Source organism: Cnephaeus nilssonii (assembly GCF_951640355.1).
Source record: "Cnephaeus nilssonii genome assembly, chromosome: 4".
Lineage (NCBI taxonomy): Eukaryota > Metazoa > Chordata > Mammalia > Chiroptera > Vespertilionidae > Cnephaeus > Cnephaeus nilssonii.
In genome coordinates this window covers 44480450-44501443 of record NC_137075.1, presented here as the reverse complement: position 1 = coordinate 44501443, position 20994 = coordinate 44480450, and the positions used below count along the sequence as shown (strand labels likewise).

The following is a 20994-nucleotide window of genomic DNA, read 5'->3' as shown; positions in this document are numbered from 1 at the left end:
TTGGCAAGAATGGGCACAACTGGAACCCACATTGCTGGTGTGAATGTAAAATGGTGCAGAGGTTGCAGAAAAAGAGTTTGGTGGTTTCTCAAAAGGAAACATAAAATTACTATATGACCCAGCAATTTCACTCCTAGGTATACACCTAAAAGAACTAAAAATAGGTACTCAAATATTTGTACATGAATGTTCATATTAGCACTATTCACAATAGCAAAAAAGTGAAAACAACCCAAATATCAACCAACAGAATGGATAAACAAAAAACAGTATATACAGGAGAGAAACCAAGATGGCGGCATAGGTAAACACCTGAACTTGCTGCCTCACACAACTTCAAAACTACAATTAAAAGACAAAACAGACATCACCCAGAACCACAGGAAGGCTGGCTGAGTGGAAATTCTACAACTAGAAGGAAAGAGAAAAGCACACTGAGACTCAGAGGAGCTGTGGAAGTAAAGTGCAGAGGTACGAGGCACGCACGTGCGGAAAGGGCTGGCAACAGAGGGCTGGCAACTGAGGACGCGGCTGTCTTTTTCATTTGGGAGGGAGACACCAGCTCCCGACTGCTCTGAACTCCAGTTCCGGGTGAGACTCTGGGGACCCAGACTCATATGGGGAGAATGTGGACTGTCTGGCATCGGGTGGAACTCAAGAGTGGCTTTCTCTCAGAGGTGCTTGCAGCGATTACCGTGGGACACTGAGACCCAGGGGCTTCTTAAGGCAGGGCTGACGGGAAGCCATTGCTGTTTGCTCCGCCCTGAGACCCAGCCCCACCCACGCTGTGCGCAGTGGTTTTTGCATATGAATGGTCTGGTCCTTTGAAATCTAAAATTACCTAACAAATTGCAGCTGGGTCAGAGAGACCCAGAACATCAAAAGAAGGCCCAAGGCCCCACAGCAGCTTGCATTGCTTCACAGCTGGGCCTCAGCTGGGCACCTCCAAAACCCAAACAAAGAAGAGGAATCTGCAGATCTCTCTGTAGCTCCTGCTAGGTGGCCTCAGGCAGAGGCTAAATTAGCACCTCCTTGGAGATTCAAGAGCCAGTGTACCCAGTGGTCAGAGTGGGACCATCCAGATTACAACTCCTCAGATCCATAAGGGACACACTTAGGGGGAAGACTGAGTGAGCACCAAAGTCCCACTGAAGCAAGTCTTGCCTCAGAAGGGTGTCTCCAGCACAGAAGTTCTCCCATCGTAGACACAGCTGATCCTCATAGCCAAATGGCCTGGAGGTCAATTCCTTCCAGTGATACTAACAACAATCAAGGCTTAACTACAACAAGACTGTGCACACAGCCCAGAAAGAGATGCACCAAGAGTGTCCACCTCAGGTAACTGGGGAGGCTGAGCCACTAGGCCCTATAGGACACCTAGCACACAAAGCCACTCTATCAACACAAGGAAGCAGCCAAAATGTGGAGACAAAGAAACAGGTCACAAACAAAAGAAATGGAGGATATAGAGTTCAAAACCACGGTTATAAGATTTTTTAAGAATTTTCTAGAAACCGCCGATAAATTTAGTGAGACCCTTGAGGATATGAAAAAGGACCAACTAGAAATTAAGCATACACTGACTGAAATAAAGAATAATATACAGAGATCCAACAGCAGACTAGAGAATCGCAAGAATCAAGTCAAAGATTTGAAATACAAAGAAGCAAAAAACACTCAACCAGAAAAGAAAAAAGAATCCAAAAATATGAAGATAGAGTAAGGAGCCTCTGGGACAACTTCAAGCATACCAACATCAGAATTATGGGGGTTCCAGAAGAAGAGAGAGAACAAGATACTGAAAACCTATTTGAAGAAATAATAACAGAAAACTTCCCCCACCTGGTGAAAGAAATAGACTTACAAGTCCAGGAAGCGCACAGAACCCCAAACAAAAGGAATCCAAAGAGGACCACACCAAGACACATCATAATTAAAATGCCAAGAGCAAAAGACAAAGAGAGAATATTAAAAGCAGCAAGAGAAAAACAGTTAATTACCTAGAAGGGAGCACCCATACGATTGCTGATTTCTCAACAGAAACTCTGCAGGCCAGACGGGAGTGGCAAGAAATATTCAAAGTGATGAATAGCAAGAACCTACAACCAAGATTACTCTACCCAGCAAAGCTATCATTCAGAATTGAAGGTCAGATAAAGAGCTCCACAGGTAGGAAAAAGCTAAAGGAGTTCATCACCACCAAACCAGTATTATATGAAATGATGAAGGGTATTCTTTAAGAAGAGAAAGAAGAAGAAAAAGGTAAAGATAACAACAAATACATATCTATCAACAAATGAATCTAAAAATCAAGTGAATAATAAATCTGATGAACAGAATAAACTGGTGAGTATAATAGAATCAGGGGCATAGAAAGGGGGTTGACTGACAATCCTCAGGGGAAAAGGGTGTGGGGGTGCAGGAAGAGACTGGACAAAAATCGTACACCTATGGATGAGGACAGTGGTGGTGGGGGGTAAGGGCATGGGGTGGGGTGGGAACCGGGTGGAGGGGAACTATGGGGGGAAAAAAGAGGAACTGTAATAATCTGAACAATAAAGATTTATTTAAAAAATAAAACAGTATATACATACAATGGAAAATGGAATATTATTCAGCCATAAAAAGGAATGAAGTACTCAGATGTACGATGTGGATAAACTTTAAAAAATATTCTAATTAAAAGAAGCCAGTCACATGACTGGCTGGCGTGGCTCAGCAGTTGAGCATCCACCTATGAACCAAGAGGTCACAGTTTGATTCCTGGTCAAGGCACATGCCCAGGTTGCAGGCCTGACCCCAGTGGTGGGTGTAGCCTATCAATGATTCTCTCTCATCATTGATGTTTCTATCTTTCTCTCCCTCTCCCTTCCTCTCTGAAATCAATAAAAATATATTTTAAAAAAAGAAGCCAGTCAGGAAAGACTATATATATGATTCCATTTATGTAAAATGTCCAGAAATAAGCAAATCTATAAAGACAGTAAGTACATTAGTGGTTGCCTAGGATTGGAAGGCTTGAGAGGAAATAAGAAATGACTACCAATGAAGAGAGGGTTTCTTTCTGGGGTGATGAAAATGTTCTTATATTAATTGTGACTTTACACAATTTTGTGAATATAAAAAACCATTTAAATGGTTGGATTGTATGGTGTGTAAAATATATTTTTAAAATAATAGCTTTTACATAATGTTCTTATATGTATCATCTCACTCAAGCCTTACAACAATCCCCAAAGAGGAAGGTGAGGCAGGAAGAGGGAAAGTGACTAACTCAGATCACCTGAACAGTTAGTCGGAATTAAGCCTAGACTTCTGACTGAAAATATCAGTGCTCTTCCTATGACCAAGCTACCTTTGATGGCTGCCTGCAGTCACCTTTAAAATTTTTAATTTAAAAAAGCAGCCTTAACAAAGGTGAAGACTCGAACAACTAAAAATAACATCTCACTGCCCTAGCTGGTTTGGCTCAGTGGATAGAGTGTCTGCCTACAGACTGAAGGGTCTCAGGTTCAGTTCCCAGCCAAGGGCACATGCCCGGGTTGCAGGCTCGATCCCCAGTAGGGGGCGTGCAGGAGGCAGCCGATCAATAATTCTATCTCATCATTGATGTTTCTATCTCTCTCTCTCCCTCTCTGAAATCAATAAAAAAATATATTAAAAAATAAATAAAAATAACATCTCAATACTGGTGCTGCTGGCTATAAAATGGGATGCTAATGGTGTTTGCATAAAAAGATCAGTTATTATTATTGAGAGCTACACAATGATCTTTATCTTAAAACTAGAGGCCCAGTGCACGAAATTCATGCATGGAGGTGGGGGGGGGGGTCCCCTCAGCCTGGCCTGCACCCTCTCCAATCTGGGACCCCTCGGGGGATGTCTGACTATTGGTTTAGGCCCAATCACACAGGGAATAGGCCTAAACCGGCAGTTGGACATCCCTCTCGCAATCCGGGACCACTGGCTCCTAACCACTCACCTGCCTGCCTGCCTGATCGCCCCTAATTACCTCTGCCTGCTGGTCTGATGCCCCTAACTGCTCCCCTGCCAACTTGATTGCCCCTAACCGCCTCTGCCTGCCAATCTGATCACCCCTAACTGCCTCTGCCTGCCGGCCTGATGACCCCTAACTACTCCCCTGCTGGCCTGATCGCCTCCTAACTGCCCTCCCCTGCCAGCCAGAATGCCCCTAACTGCCCTCCCCTGCCAGCCTGATGGCCCCCTAACTGCCCTCCCTTGCCGGCCTGATTGCCCCCTAAATGCCCTCCCTTGCCGGCCTGATCGCCCCTAACTGCTCCCCTCTGCCGGCATGATCGCCCCTAACCACCTCTGCCTCGACCCTTGCCACCATGGCTTTGTTCGGAAGGATGTCCAGAAGATGTCTGGTCTAATTAGCATATTACCCTTTTATTAGTATAGATAGGGAGAATATTTCTGAGTTACTCTATTGCACTGCCTTGCTGCTAAACAAAAGATCTATTTAAAAAAAAATAAAAATCTCAGCACTGGCTGGTTTGGCTCAGTGGTTAAGAGTGTTGGCCTGAGCCCTGACCGGTTTGGCTCAGTGGATAGAGCTTCGGCCTGCGGACTCAAGGGTCCCAGGTTCGATTCCAGTCAAGGGCATGTACCTTGGTTGCGGGTACATACCCAGTAGGGAGTGTGCAGGAAGCAGCCGATAGATGTTTCTAACTCTCTATCCCTCTCCCATCCTCTCTGTAAAAAAAAAATTAAAAAATCAATAAAATGTATTAAAAAAAAAAAAAAAGTGTTGGCCCGGGGACTGAAGGGTTGCAGGTTCAATTCCCAGTCGAAGTCATGTACCTCGGTTGTAGGTTCAATCCCCACACTGGTTGGGTTGTCAGCAGGAGGCAACTAGTTAATGTCTCTCTCTCTTTCTCTTTCCCCTCCCTTCCACTCTAAAAAAAAAAAAAAAAAAGGAAAAGAAAAATAAATATAAAAAAATATCCTCACTCTTCAGGTGAGGATTAAAAAAACACCTCAATTTTCTGTGAATGGCTCAGAACTTGTCTTAATTATCATCACTGTAAACATTCTTCCAGTCACTAAAAAAAGTCACTGAATCAGTCAACTGCTTCATTTGCATTAGGTGAAAAAGTAAAAACCAATATATATTAAAAACCTTGAGATAAACCTTGAGATAAATGGGTGGCTTATCTAGAGATACTTTGTGATTTTCTCATGGGACCCCATTGACCTTATACAAGAACCTCTTGTTATACTTCCCACATTTCAGAAATACTATTTCTAAGAGTCATCCCAAAGCAGTTGGCAACTCCAGCAGTTTCTTAAATCCTATTTGTTCCAATACAGGTAACATTGGAAGCATTCACACTCAAACCAAATGTCTATTAGTTGCTGCTGACTAAAAGCCAAAACATTCTTGTCTAGGATAACTCACCATACTTAATATGGTCTCTAGAAGGGATAAGCAGGATCCCAGATGAAATAGAACTAACTGTTGCCAAAAAAAAAAAAAATGTTTCTGTTTTTGACATAGAGTAGGTAGGGAAGGATCCTAGTTCTGAGGACAATAGCTATGTTTATTTTTACCTTAAAATTCTCTTAGGAGATAAGGAAGAACTTTTGCCATTTAAACATGGCTTCTGAATATCAAACAGCAATTTAACATTTGAGTTTTAAAAAACATACAAAAGCCATGCTGGAAAGATAGTGAGATACCTAATGTGTAAATAATGATAAATCCCGCCCTAGCCAGTTTGGTTCAGTGGACAGAGCATCAGCTTATGGACTGAAGAGTCCCAGATTCGATTTCTGGTCAAGGGCACGTACCTCGGCTGCAGGCTTAATCCCCGGCCCTGGTGACCCTGGTCGGGCCCAATGTGGGAGGCAACCAATCGATGTGTTATTTCTCACATCGATGTTTCTCTCTCTCTATCTCTTCCCCTCCTTTCCATTCTCTAAAAATCAATGTAAAAATATCCTCGGAGAGGATTAACATCAACAACAATAATAACAATAATCATAATAATAAATATCAAGTCATAATTAATTAAATCCTATAGAGATAGGGCTTCAAATGTGAATTTTGGAAAATTATTTTATTTACTCATTAAGGAACTATAACCTTACCTTCTTTTCAACACCTCCCTCTTCTCGATGCGGTTGAAGAGTTCTTGCTCTCTTTCCTTCTCTGTCATCTGCTCCAGACGTGCCCTGTCCTCCTCATCCCCCATGAGGTCTTCCCCGTAGCCATCATGGAACTCTTCATCTTCAGAAGAGGAGTCAGAGTCTGAACTAGAAGAGGAGCTGTTGCTGTCAGAATCTGACACTTCACCTGACACAAAGGGCAAACAGAAGATTAGGCTCTACTAGAGAAGACAGGCCAAGGTGACTCAGTGTTAATCATCATTACTCCTTGGCTCTCCTAGGTAAAATGGCATATGGCCATCTCTGCTCCCTTGGGAACAGTCTTTGGTCTGCCTTTGGCAAATGCAAGTACAGGTTAGGGAAATTTAGGCTGGAATATAAACCAGCATGTTCTTTTTAAACTTTTTACTTTTGAAAAAATTGCAGACCTAAAGAAAAAAGGTGCAAGAATAGGTGATTCCCACACATCTTTTTTTTTTTAAATCCTCAACTGAGGATATTTTTTCCACTGCTTTTCAGAGAGAGTGGAAGGGAGGGAGGGAGAGAAAACAAACACTGATGTGAGATACATCCATATTAATGTATCTCATCCATAGTTACTGGCTGCTTCCCACACATGCCTGGACCAGGTCAGGGAGTGAACCCCAATCCAGGTATGTGCCCTTGACCAGGAATCGAACCCAAGACCTTTGATGAGCTGGCTGACACTCTAACCAGTTAGCAACACTGGCCAAAGTTCCTGCACATCCTTTTTTCTCCCCTTCAATATTTTTATTGATTTCAGAGAGAGGAAGGGAGGGAGAGAGATAGAAACATCAATGATTAGAATCATTGATTGGCTGCCGCCTGCAGACCCCACACTGGGGATCAAGCTGCAATCTGGGCATGTGCCCTGACCAGGAATTGAACCATGACCTCCTGGTTCATAGGTGGATGCTCAACTGCTGAGCCACGCCGGCCAGGCATGTGACTGAGCCACACTGGCCGAGCCCATACATTTTTTTAATAAAATATATTTTATTGATTTCAGAGAAGGGAGAGGGAGAGAGAGATAGAAACATCAATGATGAGAGAGAATCAGTGATTTAACTGTTTTCTGTACACCCCACACTAGAGATCAAGCTGCAACCCGGGCACTGCCCTGACTGGGAATCAAACCATGATCTCCTAGTTCATAGATTGTGTCCAACCACTGAGCCACGCCAGCTGGGCCATATATCTTTTAACTTAGGTTTACACATTGTCAACATTGCCAATTTACTTTCTGTCTACTTATATAAAATAATGTATACATTTTTATTATTCATTTTGCTGAACTGAAAGTAAGTTGCAGAGAATGGAACCCTTTATACCTAAATACTTCTCCTAAAAGACAGTCTTTTACATAATCAATTACACAATTATCAAATTCAGGAAATTTAACATTGATGGAATACCTTCAGCTAACACATGCCCTATTCAAATTTCACCAGTTGTTCTAACATAGTCCTTTATAGCCACTTTTCAGCCAAAGAGGGACTCAATCTAGGATCACACACTGCATTTGGTTGCCATGTCTCTCTAGTAGCCTTTAATCTGCAACAACCTTTTTTTTGGTCTTTCATGCCATTGAAGTTTTGAGGAGTATAAGCCCAAATATTATCTAACAGAATTTTATGAGGTAATAAATATTCCTTATCTGAGCCGTAGCCACATGTGGCTACCGAGCAATTGAAATGTGGCTAATGCAACTGAGAGACTCAATTTTTAAGTTTTAATTAATTCAAACTTAAATAGCCACAGTTATCAAATGTCCCCAATATCAGTTGGTTTGTTTCATCAAGCACTATCCAGGTTATGGCTTTTGGCAACAATACTAAGTAATTGTGTCCTTTTCAAAGTATCACATCAGGAAGCACCTGATATCTATTTGTCCAATTACTAGTGATATTTAGATTTTTGGGTAAGGTAGTATCCCATAGATTTCTCCATTGTAAAGGCACTTTTTTCTTCTCTGTAGTTATTAAATACTAGAGGCCCAGTGCATGATTAAATCATGCACGTGTAGGGTCCCCTAGGCCTAACCTGCCATCCAGGCCATATCCACTGCCCCACAAAGCCTAGCACGCTCCGCGGACACTGCTAGCAGCCTGCTCCCCGCTTTTGATGGCAGGGGGTCCGCTGGTGCTGGAGCGGACACACAGCTCCCTGCTTTCGATCGCGAGGGAGCTGGCTGTCTGTCGCTGGTGTCAGAGTGGACAGCCAGCCAGCTCCCCCGCTTTCGCTCCCCGCTTTTGATGGTCCGCAGCAGGACGTGGGCTCGCTGCCCCAGAGGCCCCTTCTGTGCCGCAGCACAGCCATGGCACAGACGCTGAGCTCGCGCCGCTGCTGGCGACGCAAGCTCAGCGTCCCGCCGGCCCAATCGGCCACCCTGGCCACCCCGAGTCCCGCCCCCTGTGCCTCCCACTGGCCCAATCGTGGGCGTAGCGGAGTGATGGTAATTTACATATTACCCTTTTATTATGTAGGATAATGGGGAGATGCTTTGAGACTGTAAATATCTTACTTCCAACAAACTCTCACCCAGTGATTTAACAGTCATTGATAACTCTTGAGTAAATCAATTATTACTGATGGCCAAAAAATGGTAATTCTTCTATCACTTCTACATTTATTAGTTGACATAAAAAAAAATCAATGTTTTAGTGAGTTATTAAATTGATTAGTGAATTCCTAATAAATTTTTTTACTCAGTTTTGTATCGGTTCAAGGATTTTCCTCCTCAGTCAGACCATGCATAAGAAAGAGGGAAGGGAAGGTCAGGGTAAAGTAAGGTGAAACTCTAATGCAGGTACTCCTCATGGGTTTCCTGGATGGGTTTCACAGAACTCATTAATCTTTGGAACTGCATGCATTTTTCTTTCTTCATTTAGCTTCTCAAAGGATCCATGACCACTGAAATGTTATGAGCTGCTATAATGCATGCACATTTCCCTCCATTTCTGACTCTGCATCTTCAACCTGATAAGAGTGCGAGTTCACTGCCAGGGTCTGGGCTACTTGGCTCACCTTCCTCAGGGGCTGAGCTCTCAGCTGAACTGTCTTTGTCCGAACTGCCTGATGAAGCAGTTTTATTGGCCTGTTTCTTCATGGTTCCTTTCTTCTCTATTTTTCTGGTCTTTCCTTTCTTCTTATTTTTATTGCTCCCGAACGTCCACTACAAAGAGAAAAGAAAAAGGAAAACTGAAAAAGAGACTTCCTTGGGAAAACCTGGAAGATTCAAAAGTTAAAAGTCTCTGACATTCACCAAAATTGCTTTGAACACAAAATAAATCTACTTCATATGAAGATATGAATTTTTGAAATCTTGGTTAAAACTTAATAACTTATGGTTTGCAATTTCTTAGTGGTAGTAGACAACTGATATAATAAAATTTAATTAATGCACTTTTTATCACAACAGAAAAACAAAGATAACAACTTTATGGCAAGTCAACTGAGTTAACGAAAACTCAGTTGTTATAGAAATCAACCCCTAGAATTATTGCCCTCTCTGTTTCCTGTAGCAGAGAAGGCAGTAATTGCTGGGGGTTTGTATGTCTGTATTCTCTGTTCAGTACACAAAGAATGGTTTAGTTCTCGAGTGGGTTCCAAGAAGGCTGGAAATAAAGCTTGTCAGCAGAAGAGAATTATAGAAAGCACAGCAAGAGGGGATGAGGCCCATGCTTTAACATGGATGGTAGCACTGGTACCAACTCCAAGAAGGCAGAAAGCAAAGTAGATAATTTTGTGTGTGTGTATGTATTTGTGTGCATCTATTAAAAAAAATCTACATAGCCATGGCCAAGTGGCTCAGTTGGTTGGAGCACTGTCCCATGCACCAAAAGGTTGCAGAATTGATTCCTAGTCAGGGCACCTAGGTTGAGAGTTTAATCCCCAGGCGGGGCATGTATGGGAGGCAACTGATGGATGTTTCTCTCTCACATGGATCTTTCTCTCTCTCTCTCTCTCTCTCTCTCTCTCTCTCTCTCTCTCTCAAAACAATAAATATATCCTTGGCCCCTAACTGGTTTGGCTCAGTGGATAGAGCATCGGCCTGCGGACTGAAGGGTCCCAGGTTCGATTCCAGTCAAGGGCATGTACCTTGGTTGCGGGCACATCCCCGATAGGGGGTGTGCAGGAGGCAGCTGATCGATGTTTCTAACTCTCTATCCCTCTCCCTTCCTCTTTGTAAAAAATCAATAAAATATATTTAAAAATATATATATCCTTGGGTGGGGGTAAAAAAAAATCTGCATATACAGGATATCCAAAAAAAAAAAAAAAGTATGCACACTTCAACAGCTGATAGCTCAATTTTTAAAATGAAATGTATTTTAATAAACAATTCCTTTATAATTATTCAAAGTGTGTGTATACATTTTTTGGGACATACTGTATGTTTAAATTGAATCATAAATAGGAGATCCCATACATATAAACATTCGGAAACTTCAATTGCTGATGTGGCTCAGTGTTTGAGCATCCATCTATGAACCAGAAGGTCATGGTTTGATTCCTGGTCAAAGCACATGCTGGGGTTGCAGGCTTGATTCCCAGTGGCGGGGGTGTGTGGAGGGGGCATTCAGGAAGCAGCCAATCGATGATTCTCTCTCATCATTGATGTTTCTATTTCTCCTTCCCTCTCTGAAATCAATAAAAATCCTATATAATAAAAGCCTAATATGCTAAGTGACCGGTCGTCCGTTCAACCAATCAAGCATAATATGCTAATGATATGCTAAGGCCATTCAACTGCTCGCTATGACGTGCACTGACCACCAGGGGGCAGACAATTGACCATTCGCTATGATGCGCACTGACCACAAGGGGGCAGACAGTTGACCGGTCGACCAGTGGCTATGACATGCACTGACCACTAAGGGCAGATTCTCCAACCAGTAGGTTTGCTTGTTGCTGAAGTCCGGCAGATCAGGACTGAGTGAGATGGGCCGGACACGCTCTGGAGCCCTTCCGCAGTCCCTCCCGCTTGCCAATCTCTCGCGTCCCTCCCCGGCCCCAATAGTGCACCGGTGCGGTCCCTGGGCTTGGCCTGCACCCTCTCACAATCTGGGACCCCTTGGGAGATGTCAGAGAGCCGGTTTCAGCCCAATCCCACAGGCCAAGCCGTGGGACCCCACTGGTGCACGAATTCGTGCACCAGGCCTCTAGTATACATATATATATATATATTTAAAAGAACAGTCTTTATTCCTTCTATAATGTGATGATAAATTAACCTCCTAATTCAAAATGGCTAATATCAGAAGTAAATTTGTGTGAGTTTTGTTTCGTTTTTGTGGGGGGTGATATGGGTAGTTCTGATGAGATTTCCATTTTAGAAATATTCCATATGAACTCTTCTAGTTTACTTTGATTAAATACTGTGAAAGAGTGCTATTTCAATCTTCTGGTTTTAATTTAATCTTAGTTATTTTAATTGCCACATTGTTTTTGTACTCAAGAGCTAGACAAAAGGGGCAAGTAAAAACAAAACAAGCACATGTTAGAGTGATATAAAATGAATGATTTCCCTTTATAAGTTTATCTACTTCTCAAACTTAAAAGCTTCAACTCTTAGATCATTATCTAGATAAAAATCCTAATGCTTCTCTCTTTTTCTTTTAAAATATATTTTATTGATTTTTTACAGAGAGAGGAAGAGAGAGGGAGAGAGAGCTAGAAACATTGATGAGAGAGAAACATCGATCAGCTGCCTCCTGCACACCCCCTACTGGGGATGTGCCCGCAACCAAGGTACATGCCCCTGACCGGAATCGAACCTGGGACCTTTCAGTCCACAGGCCGACGCTCTATCCACTGAGCCAAACCGGTTTCGGCTAATGCTTCTTTCTTCTAAAGCATAGTTCTCAACCATTTCAATTTTTTTTTACTTTTTCATAGCTTTTCTTTTTTAAAATAATTTTTATTTTTTAATTACAGTTGACATACAGCATTATATTAGTTTTAGGTATATAACCCAGTGATAAGACATTTATATAACCTTCCAAGTGATCACCCTGATAAATCTAGTAACCCATCTGAAATCATACATAGTTATTACAATATTATTGATCACATTTCCTTATGCTGTACTTTTCATTCCAGTGACTATTCTGCAACTACCTATTTGTTCTTTTTTTTAAAAAAAATATATTTTATTGATTTTTACAGAGAGGAAGGGAGAGATAGAGAGTTAGAAACATCGATGAGAGAGAAACATCAATCAGCTGCCTCCTGCATACGCCCTACTGGGCATGTGCCCGCAACCAAGGTACATGCCCTTGACTGGAATCGAACCTGGGACCCTTGAGTCCACAGGCCAACGCTCTATCCACTGAGCCAAACCGGTTAGGGCTACCTATTTGTTCTTAATCCCTTCACCCTTTTCACCCATCCCCCCAGCAATCTGGCAACTCTCAAATGTTTTCTGTATCATTGAGTCTGTTTCCGGTCCACTTGTTCATTTATTTTGTTTTTTTAGGTTCCACATATAAGTGAAATCATATGGCATTTGTCTTTCTCTGCCTGACTTAACTCACTCAGCACCAATACATTCTAGGCCTATTCATTTTGTTGCAGATGGCAAGATTTCATTTTTTTTTTTAATGGTTGAGTTATATTTCATTGTATATATGCACCACTTTGTATCCATTCATCTACTGATGGACAATTAGGTTGCTTCCCTATTTTAGCTATTCTAAATAATGCTGCAATGAACATATAGGTGCATGTCTTTTAGATTTGGTGTTTTGGGTTTCTTCAGATAAATACTAACAAGTGGAATTGCTGGATCCTTTGTTATCTTGTTATAGATTTTGTTGTAAACTCTAGTTTGACAGGTATAAATATTGCTACCCCAGCTTTTTTTGTTTGTTTCCATGAAATATTTTTCCATCCTTTTTTTTTCTTCAGTCTGTGTGTCTTTCCATCTGAAGTGAGTCTATTTTAGACATATGTAAGAGACATGTTATTCATTTAGCAACCCTATGTCTTTTGATTGGTGCATTTAATCCTGTTGCATTTAAAGTAATTATTGATATATATGTACTTAATTGCCATTTTAATATTTCTTATTTTTATTTATTTTTTATTCTTCAAGACGACGACGACCTCTTGCCCTAGCTGGTTTGGCTCAGTGGATAGAGCGTCAGCCTGCGGACTGAAGAGTCCCAGGTTTGATTCCGGTCAAGGGCACATGCCCGGGTTGTGGGCTTGATCCCCAGTGAAGGGCATGCAGGAGGCAGCCGATCAATGATTCTCTCTCATCATTGATGTTTCTCCCTTTCTCTCTCTCTCCCTTCCTCTCTGAAATCAATAAAAATATATTTTCTAAAAAAGAACACAACCTCTTTATTAAATCCTTACCTGCAGATATGTTTTTTTTATCTTAATCTTTATTTATTCATTTTAGAGAGGAAGGGGGTAGATCGAGAGAGGGAAAGATCAATTTGTTATTCCACTTATTTATGCATTCATTGGCTGATTCTTGTATGTGCCCTGACTGGGGATCTAACCCTCAATCTTGGCGTATCAGGATGACGCTCTAAACCAAACATGTCAAACTCACAGCCCACAACAATTATTTTTGCAGCCCAGCCAATATAATGGTATGTAAGAAACATTTTAATAAAAATTTCATGACTTAATTTTTACAAAATCCTGTTATACATAATTATTAATAACGAACTACACCATTCGATAATGACTGATTACTATAATCGTGTTGCATTCATTTCCCTTATGCACCTTAGGCGCAGGCGCACCATTTCTCTCCACCAATACCAGCAGCGAATATTTTAGCAGCCGATTGCCACGTCATTAGTCTTGTACTGACTTGTTTGGTGTGTGCAACAGGAAATATTTCTCTTTTGGAGAACGAGAAAAATAGGTTTATTTGCATTACGCTTATTAATTTGTGCAGTTATTCAATGTCTGGTAAGTTAATGTTTAAGAAAAAATATTAATTTTTATTAAAATGTTTTATTATTTTATGTTAACGGTTACTCATTTACTTCAGCCCTTTGTATTCAGCATGTCTCTATCGAAATAAACCTACGTTTCTATGAAAATTGAAGCTTTTGTTTTTTTGCAGCCCACATAAACTTAAACCTTGTTTATTTGGCCTGTGTTAGCCTTTAAGTTTGACATGCTTGCTCTAAATAATTCAGCTACCCTGGTCAGAGCCCAGGAATGTTTCTTATTGATTTTTTTTAAGAGAGAGAAAAATATCAATGTGTCCTCTCGCATGTGTCCTAACAGGGATCAAACCCATGCAACATTTTGGTGTCCTGGACAATTTTTGTTGTTGTTGTTGTTAATCTTCACCAAAGGACATTTTTTCCATTGATTTGTTGAGAGAGTGGAAAAAAGGGGGAGTGGGAGGGAAAGAGTGAGAAAAAGAGAGAGATAAAGAGAGAAAGAGAAACATCGATGTAAGAGAGAAACTTTGATTGGTTGCTTTCTGCATGCACCCTGACTGGGTTAGGCACTGAACGTGAAATCCAGGTACGTGCCCTTGACTGAGAATCAAACCTGTGATCCTTTAGTGTATGGGCTGATCATTGAACCAACTGAACCACTCAGCTAGGGCAAGAAGAGCCTTTAACATTTCTTGTAATACAGGTTTGGTGGTGATGAACTTCTTTAGTTTTTTCTTGTCTGGGAAGCTCTTTATTTCTCCTTCGATTCTAAATGACAATTTTGCTGGGTAGAGTAATATTGGTTGTAAATCCTTGCTTTTCATCACTTTGAATATTTTGTGCCAATCCCTCCTGGCCTACAAAGTTTCTATTGATACATCAGCTAACAGCCTTCTAGGAGCTCCCTTATAGATAACTAATTGCTTTTCTCTTGCTGCTTTTAAGATTCTCTTTGCCTTTTACCCTTAACATTTTAATTATGATGTGTCTTAGTGTGGGCCTCTTTGGGTTCATCTTGTTTGGGATTCTCAGCACTTCCTGGGCTGTATGTCTATTTCCTTCATCAAGTTAGAGAAGTTTTCCATTATTGTTTTTTTTAAACAGATTTTAAATTCCTTGTTCTCTTTTCTCCTTCCAGCAACCCCATGATGCAAATGTTGGTATGCTTAAAGTTGTCCCAGAGACTCCTTAAACTATCCTCTTTTTTTTAAGATTCTTTTTTTCTTTTTGCTGTTCTATTTGGATGTTTTCTGCTTCTTTATCTTTCAAATCGCTAATTTGATCCTTTGCTTTATCTACCGTTGATTCTTTGTAATGTATTCTTCATTTGTTATTGTATTCTTCATTTCTGACTGGTCCAATTTTATGTTTTCTATCTCCACTTTTATGTTCTTTTACATCTCTTTGTTGAAGTACTCACTAACTTCATCCACTCTTCCTCTAAGTTCATTAAGCAAAGTTGTAACCAGTGTTGTTACTCTATGTCTGGTAGATTGCTTGTCTCCATTTTATATTAGTTCTTTTTCTGGGTTATTTGTTCTGTTCTTTCATTTGGAACATGTTTCTTTGTCTTCTCATTTTGGCAGCCTCCCTGTGTTTGTTTCTATGTATTAGGAAGAGCTGCTACATCTCCCAGTCTTGGTAGAGTGGCCTTACATAGTACATGTTCTGTAGGGCCCAGTAGCACAGTCTACCTGGTCACCCAAGCTGGGCACTCCAGGTGCACCCTCCTGTTATAGTTAAGCCTTAAATGCTGCTGCCACATCAATACAAGTGCTATACCCCTAAGCTAATCAGCTATGAGAATTGGCTGTGACCATAGCCCTGGAGCTGCTGTGCAAGAGCCAACCTCACAGAGCAAGACAGAGTAGGACTCACTTCAGCAGGGCTCTAGTGCCCAACAAGTTTGCCCCTTGAATGCCATTCATGGAGGTGGTTGGTTACGCTCTGGCGTGGTCTGAATCTGTTCACTGGTTGTGCTGGTTCTGGGTCCTCCCAGTAAGTGCTGGTCAAGATCAGCTGCTGCCTGTGCCCAGCATGAGCTACAGAGCAATCTGCAGATAGCTGCTACTTGTGCTGGGCTTAGGGGTGCCTGTGAGAGGCCAAGCTGTGAACTGAGGCTGGCTGCTGCTAGTGCTGGGCCTGAGGCCACTTAGCAAGTGGTACAGGGCACACTGAGGCCAGATGCTGCTTGTGTGGGGTTTGTGGACTTTTGATATGTTTTAAGAAATTCTCCATGCCGAAACCAGTTTGGCTCAGTGGATAGAGCGTCGGCCTATGGACTGAAAGGTCCTAGGTTCGATTCCGGTCAAGGGCATGTACCTTGGTTGCAGGCACATCCCCAGTGGGGGTTGTGCAGGAGGCAGCTGATCGATGTTTCTCTCTCATCAATGTTTCTAACTCTCTATCCCTTTCCCTTCCTCTCTGTAAAAAAATTAATAAAATATATTTTAAAAAAAAAGAAATTCTCCAGCATGAGAGAAGACAGGCAATCTGTATGAAGAAGTCACTGGAAGCAGTTTGGGTGGACCTACAAAATGGGTAGGACAGGGTCTCAAGGAATCACCAGAGCAGAGCAACAATTTTAGCCAGGTTGATGGAGATTCAATTACAGTGCTTAATCATTTCAAATTTTAATCATTCAAGTAAGATAATTTTAGGTTTGTTTGAAAGAATCCAAAAGAAGCTGAAGTGTTTAATTTCTCAGTTAACGGAGCTAAAATATATTAACTTCCTATGATGACATCACAGATACAGTACCAGAGGTAACCAAGTACATAAAACATCTTTTGCATTGGCTTTGGTTACAAAACATAGTATAACTATGAACATATTAGTCCATATTTACTGGTTGGTTATGAAAATGGGCATCACCCTCTTCTTCCAAACAAGGTGTCTTGGCCCTCTGTATTTCTACCAATGGAAAGATGAGGCCAAGAGGGTAAAGGCTGAGCTGCCAGGGTCACATATGTGTTAGAGTCACTAGGTCTATATTTACCTACAAATCTGGGTTTCTCATGTACAACAGAGCCAAATTCTGGACTTCCTAGGGGAAAAAAGTGTTTATGAGAGCAATAAAGCTCGAAATGTGAAGTCACACAGGTGAATCCAACGCAGGAGGTACTAGGAAGCTAGTTGGCTTCCTTATCCTTCCACTCTCACTCTGCTGCAATTTGACACTGGCTGAGCTTAGCAACTGTCACTCATTCGTAATCTGTGCTATTTATCCCTTAGGGAAGAGGGAGAAAAGATAAGAGTAAAAATAGAAAATAAAATGTTGCCCATTAAAAAGGGCTTTCCTGGCTAAACCTGAGTGTGGGAAGAAAAGCTCGTTTTTCCTTCCAACAATTTTCAAGAGATGAGAAGACAAAGATGCCTTACCTCCCATGAGGCTAGCTAGTCATGCCAACAGCAAACAACCAAGCTCACTATATTGGACAGAAAATTCCTTATAATACATCTTTCAATATTGAGAAGCTGGATTAAGCTATTTCCATATTCTTTCTAAAACATATCTTATTTTTGATAAACCTTAAAAATATAATTTTAAGAAAAATGTTTATTATATACTTTAAAAAAAGATAGTATTTTTTATTGATTGATTGATTTTAGAGAAAGAGAAGAAGGAAGAAAGAGAAAGAGAAAGAAACATCAATTTGTTATTCCACTTATTCATGCATTCATTCGTTGATTCTTATATGTACCGTGATTGGGGATCAAACCCGAAACCTTGGTGTATTGGGATGATGCTCTAATCAACTGAGCTACCCGGCCAGGGCAAAGAGTATTTTTAAAGCTAAAACAGCCCTCCTGGCAGGCATGGCTCAGTGGTTAAGCGTTGACCTATGAACCAGGAAGTCACAGTTCAATTCCTGGTCAGGGCACATACCCGGGTTGTGGGCTCAATTCCCAGTGTGGGGCATGCAGGAGGTAGCTGATTAATGATTATTTCTCATCATTGATGTTTCTCTCTCTCTCTCTCTCTCTCTCTCTCTCTTCCCCCCCCTCCCCCCGTCCCTTCCTCTCTGAAATTAATAAAAATATATTTAAAATAAAACAGAGCTAAAAGAAAATCACCCAAATTTCCATCACTCAAAGATAAATAATCATTTAAAATTTCGGGTCCAGCCGTAGCCGGTTTGGCTCAGTAGATAGAGAGTCGGCCTGTGGACTGAAGGGTCCTGGGTTCCATTTCAGTCAAGGGTACATACATGGGTTGTAGGCTTGATCCCCAGTATGGGGCATACAGGAGGCAGCCAACCAATGATTCTCTCTCATCATTGATGTTTCTATCTCTCTCTCCCTCTCTCTTCCACTCAGAAATCAATAAAAATATCTTTTTTAAAAAAAACTTTTTCCGGGATCCACCTCATTCCTATTTATTCCTATTTAAATACAGAGAAAGATACTCAAAAAGGTACCAATAATCTCCCAAAGATTTTTTTCCTGGAGAATACATCACATTTATTATAGTTTACATTGACTATTGTAAACCAGAGGTTCCCAATGTTCTAAGTACATATTTTAAAGATTTTCCCAGTACCTCTTCTCCCGATCATAGAAGTTAATAAAACATAAAGGAGATGAGAAAGGCTTGTGGCAGGCAAAATCGACATAGAAATATCTTAATCCAGCCATTAGCTTAGCAATGCTCACCTATTCCTGCAAAAGCCTTATTCTGTTGACTCTGAGACTGAGGGAAAATGAATTCTTCTTTCATTGCCAGGGTGTGGTAGTAAATGGAGGCTCAAAAGTAAAGGACAGGATTCAAGGGATGCTTTTAGGCCTTTGCCATCTAGTACAGAGGAGAGGAATTGACCTGGCATTTCTTAATTTGTTTTGGGAACTATGGCTCTACTAAAAGGCAAACTGTTGTGACCTTAAAAGTGCACCATACAGAAGGCAAGAATGAGAAAATGAGTGCCTGCTGATCTGCATCTGAGTGCAGAGGCCAGAGCCACCCCCAGTGAGAGCTGCTCAATAATAATCTGGGAAAGCAAAAGGATCCACTGTTACTCAGAACTCTCATATACATGGATGTCCTGCTTTCCCAAGCAGTCTACATGTATTCAGAACTACACATAACAAAGGAAGCATGCATATACAGGGTAGGGCAAAGGAAGTTTACCGTTGTTCATATGAAAAGTAATATAATAATTAATAAAAAATATTATAAGAATAAACTGAGAGAGAGAGAGAGAGAGAGAGAGAGAGAGAGAGAGAGAGAGAGAGGGAGAGAGACATGGGTGTGAGACACATTCAATGGTTACCTCCAGCACTTGCCCCAACCGGGGCCAAAGAACCTGCAACACAGGTACATGCCCTTGACCAGGAATTGAACCCACAACCCTTTGGTGCACAAATTGACTCTAACTGCTGAGCTACACCAGCCAGGGCAAGATGTTTTCTTACTAAATAAAAAGAGATTTAAAAAAAAGAGATTTGTAGTTTGACTTTCACTGGGCAGCAATAATATAACAATACAAGGAGGGTTAGTACCACACAACCTGTGACAAACTGACCTTCCCGGCACTCAGCCAAAAGACAGGAAGAAACATGGGGTTGGAAATAGTTGCTTTGGATTTAGGTAACATTGAGACACTGAGTAGTTTGAGCATCCTGGAAGCAAAACACACACACATACACACACACACACAAAGAAACTTGAAGTCTTCAGAGAGGATATCTCTAGTGGGCAAGGAAGGTCTCAGGAGTCAGACCATAAACCATTGCAACCCAGTTACTCTGAAATGAATTTACAACTGAAACAAAAATACTTTGAGGTAAGTAGGATTCAAGAAGAACAGCTGGGTTAGTGATAAACTATACCGGGATTAAGGTTTAAAAGAATTGGAATAAAGGAGACATTTGTAATACTTTCAACAACAAAGAATTAAAAAAATAAAAAAGAACTGGAATACAGCCCAAGCCCTTAACTGAAATTGTTTCCTTATGGGTAAAGTAGGAATGACAATACCACCTTGACCATCTATCAGGGTAGTGTGAGACTCAAAGAAGACAGAATAGAAGAAGTTTAGAGCACATCATTAAGTTTATATATATGCAGGGTACTATTTTATGATCTGGAATACAAGAGTCCAGATGACCTCTATGAACTATTGGAGTTTTAGAGTTGTAAGATTCTATATTAACTGAGTGTTATACTAAGTCAAAGCAATCTTTAAAAGGGTTCCGTAGTCATTATCTAGATATTGACAGTGGCCAGCAAAGAAGTGTGTGAGAAGGCATGGTTTCTGACTTAGGTGTTTTTTGCCCCCCAGAAAGTAGAAAAGGGCCAGTGGAGTTGAAGAATAAATACAATTTAATGTCAGCCCACAGAACATGAAGAATAGCTTAGCTTTCTTTTCTATGTAATTAATCAGACAAAGTACAAAAGACACTACTGTATTTTATAACTAGTCAATCACATATATTTAACTGGAAAACATAGAGAATCACTACACTCAATCACAAAAACTTAAAAGTCTGCTATGGAGACAAAAACAAAAGTGAAACAGATGTAATACAAAAATATGTAGCACCCCCCACACCAAAAAAATATATATGTAGCACTGGCTGGTGTGTAACAGTGGTTAGTCCAATTGGTATGGCTCAGTGCTTGAGCGTCAAGCTATGAACCAAGAGATCACGGTTCGATTCCCTGGTCAGGGCACATGCCCAGATTGCGGGCTTGATCCCCAGTGTGGGGCAGGCAGGAGTCAGCCCATCATTGGTTCTCTCTCATCATTGATGTTTCTATCTCTCTCTCTCTCTCCCTTCCTCTCTGAAATCAATAAAAATATATATTTTTAAAAACACACAAAAAACAAAACAGTGGTTGTTAGATTGTTGACGCACACACCAGAGTCATGGGCTCAATTCCCAGTCAAGGGCACATACTTGGATTGCAGGTTAGAACCCC

The 20994-nt window shown here is 41.1% G+C and overlaps 1 protein-coding gene and 1 pseudogene across 2 annotated transcripts in view; one reads left to right on the top strand and one right to left on the bottom strand.

The window, feature by feature from the left end:
* Window positions 1-20994, top strand: part of LOC307097903 (ribosomal RNA processing protein 36 homolog) — a 415062-nt pseudogene that overhangs the window by 181043 nt on the left and 213025 nt on the right. The gene's annotated exons all lie outside the window — the stretch shown is intronic.
* Window positions 1-20994, bottom strand: part of RTF1 (RTF1 homolog, Paf1/RNA polymerase II complex component) — a gene marked incomplete at its 5' end in the record, with an annotated part of 70526 nt that overhangs the window by 24154 nt on the left and 25378 nt on the right. The window contains 2 exons of the mRNA XM_079769075.1: window positions 6115-6319; window positions 9181-9328. Of these exons, the coding sequence (XP_079625201.1) occupies window positions 6115-6319; window positions 9181-9328 (353 nt within the window). The remainder of the gene's footprint in view (window positions 1-6114; window positions 6320-9180; window positions 9329-20994) is intronic.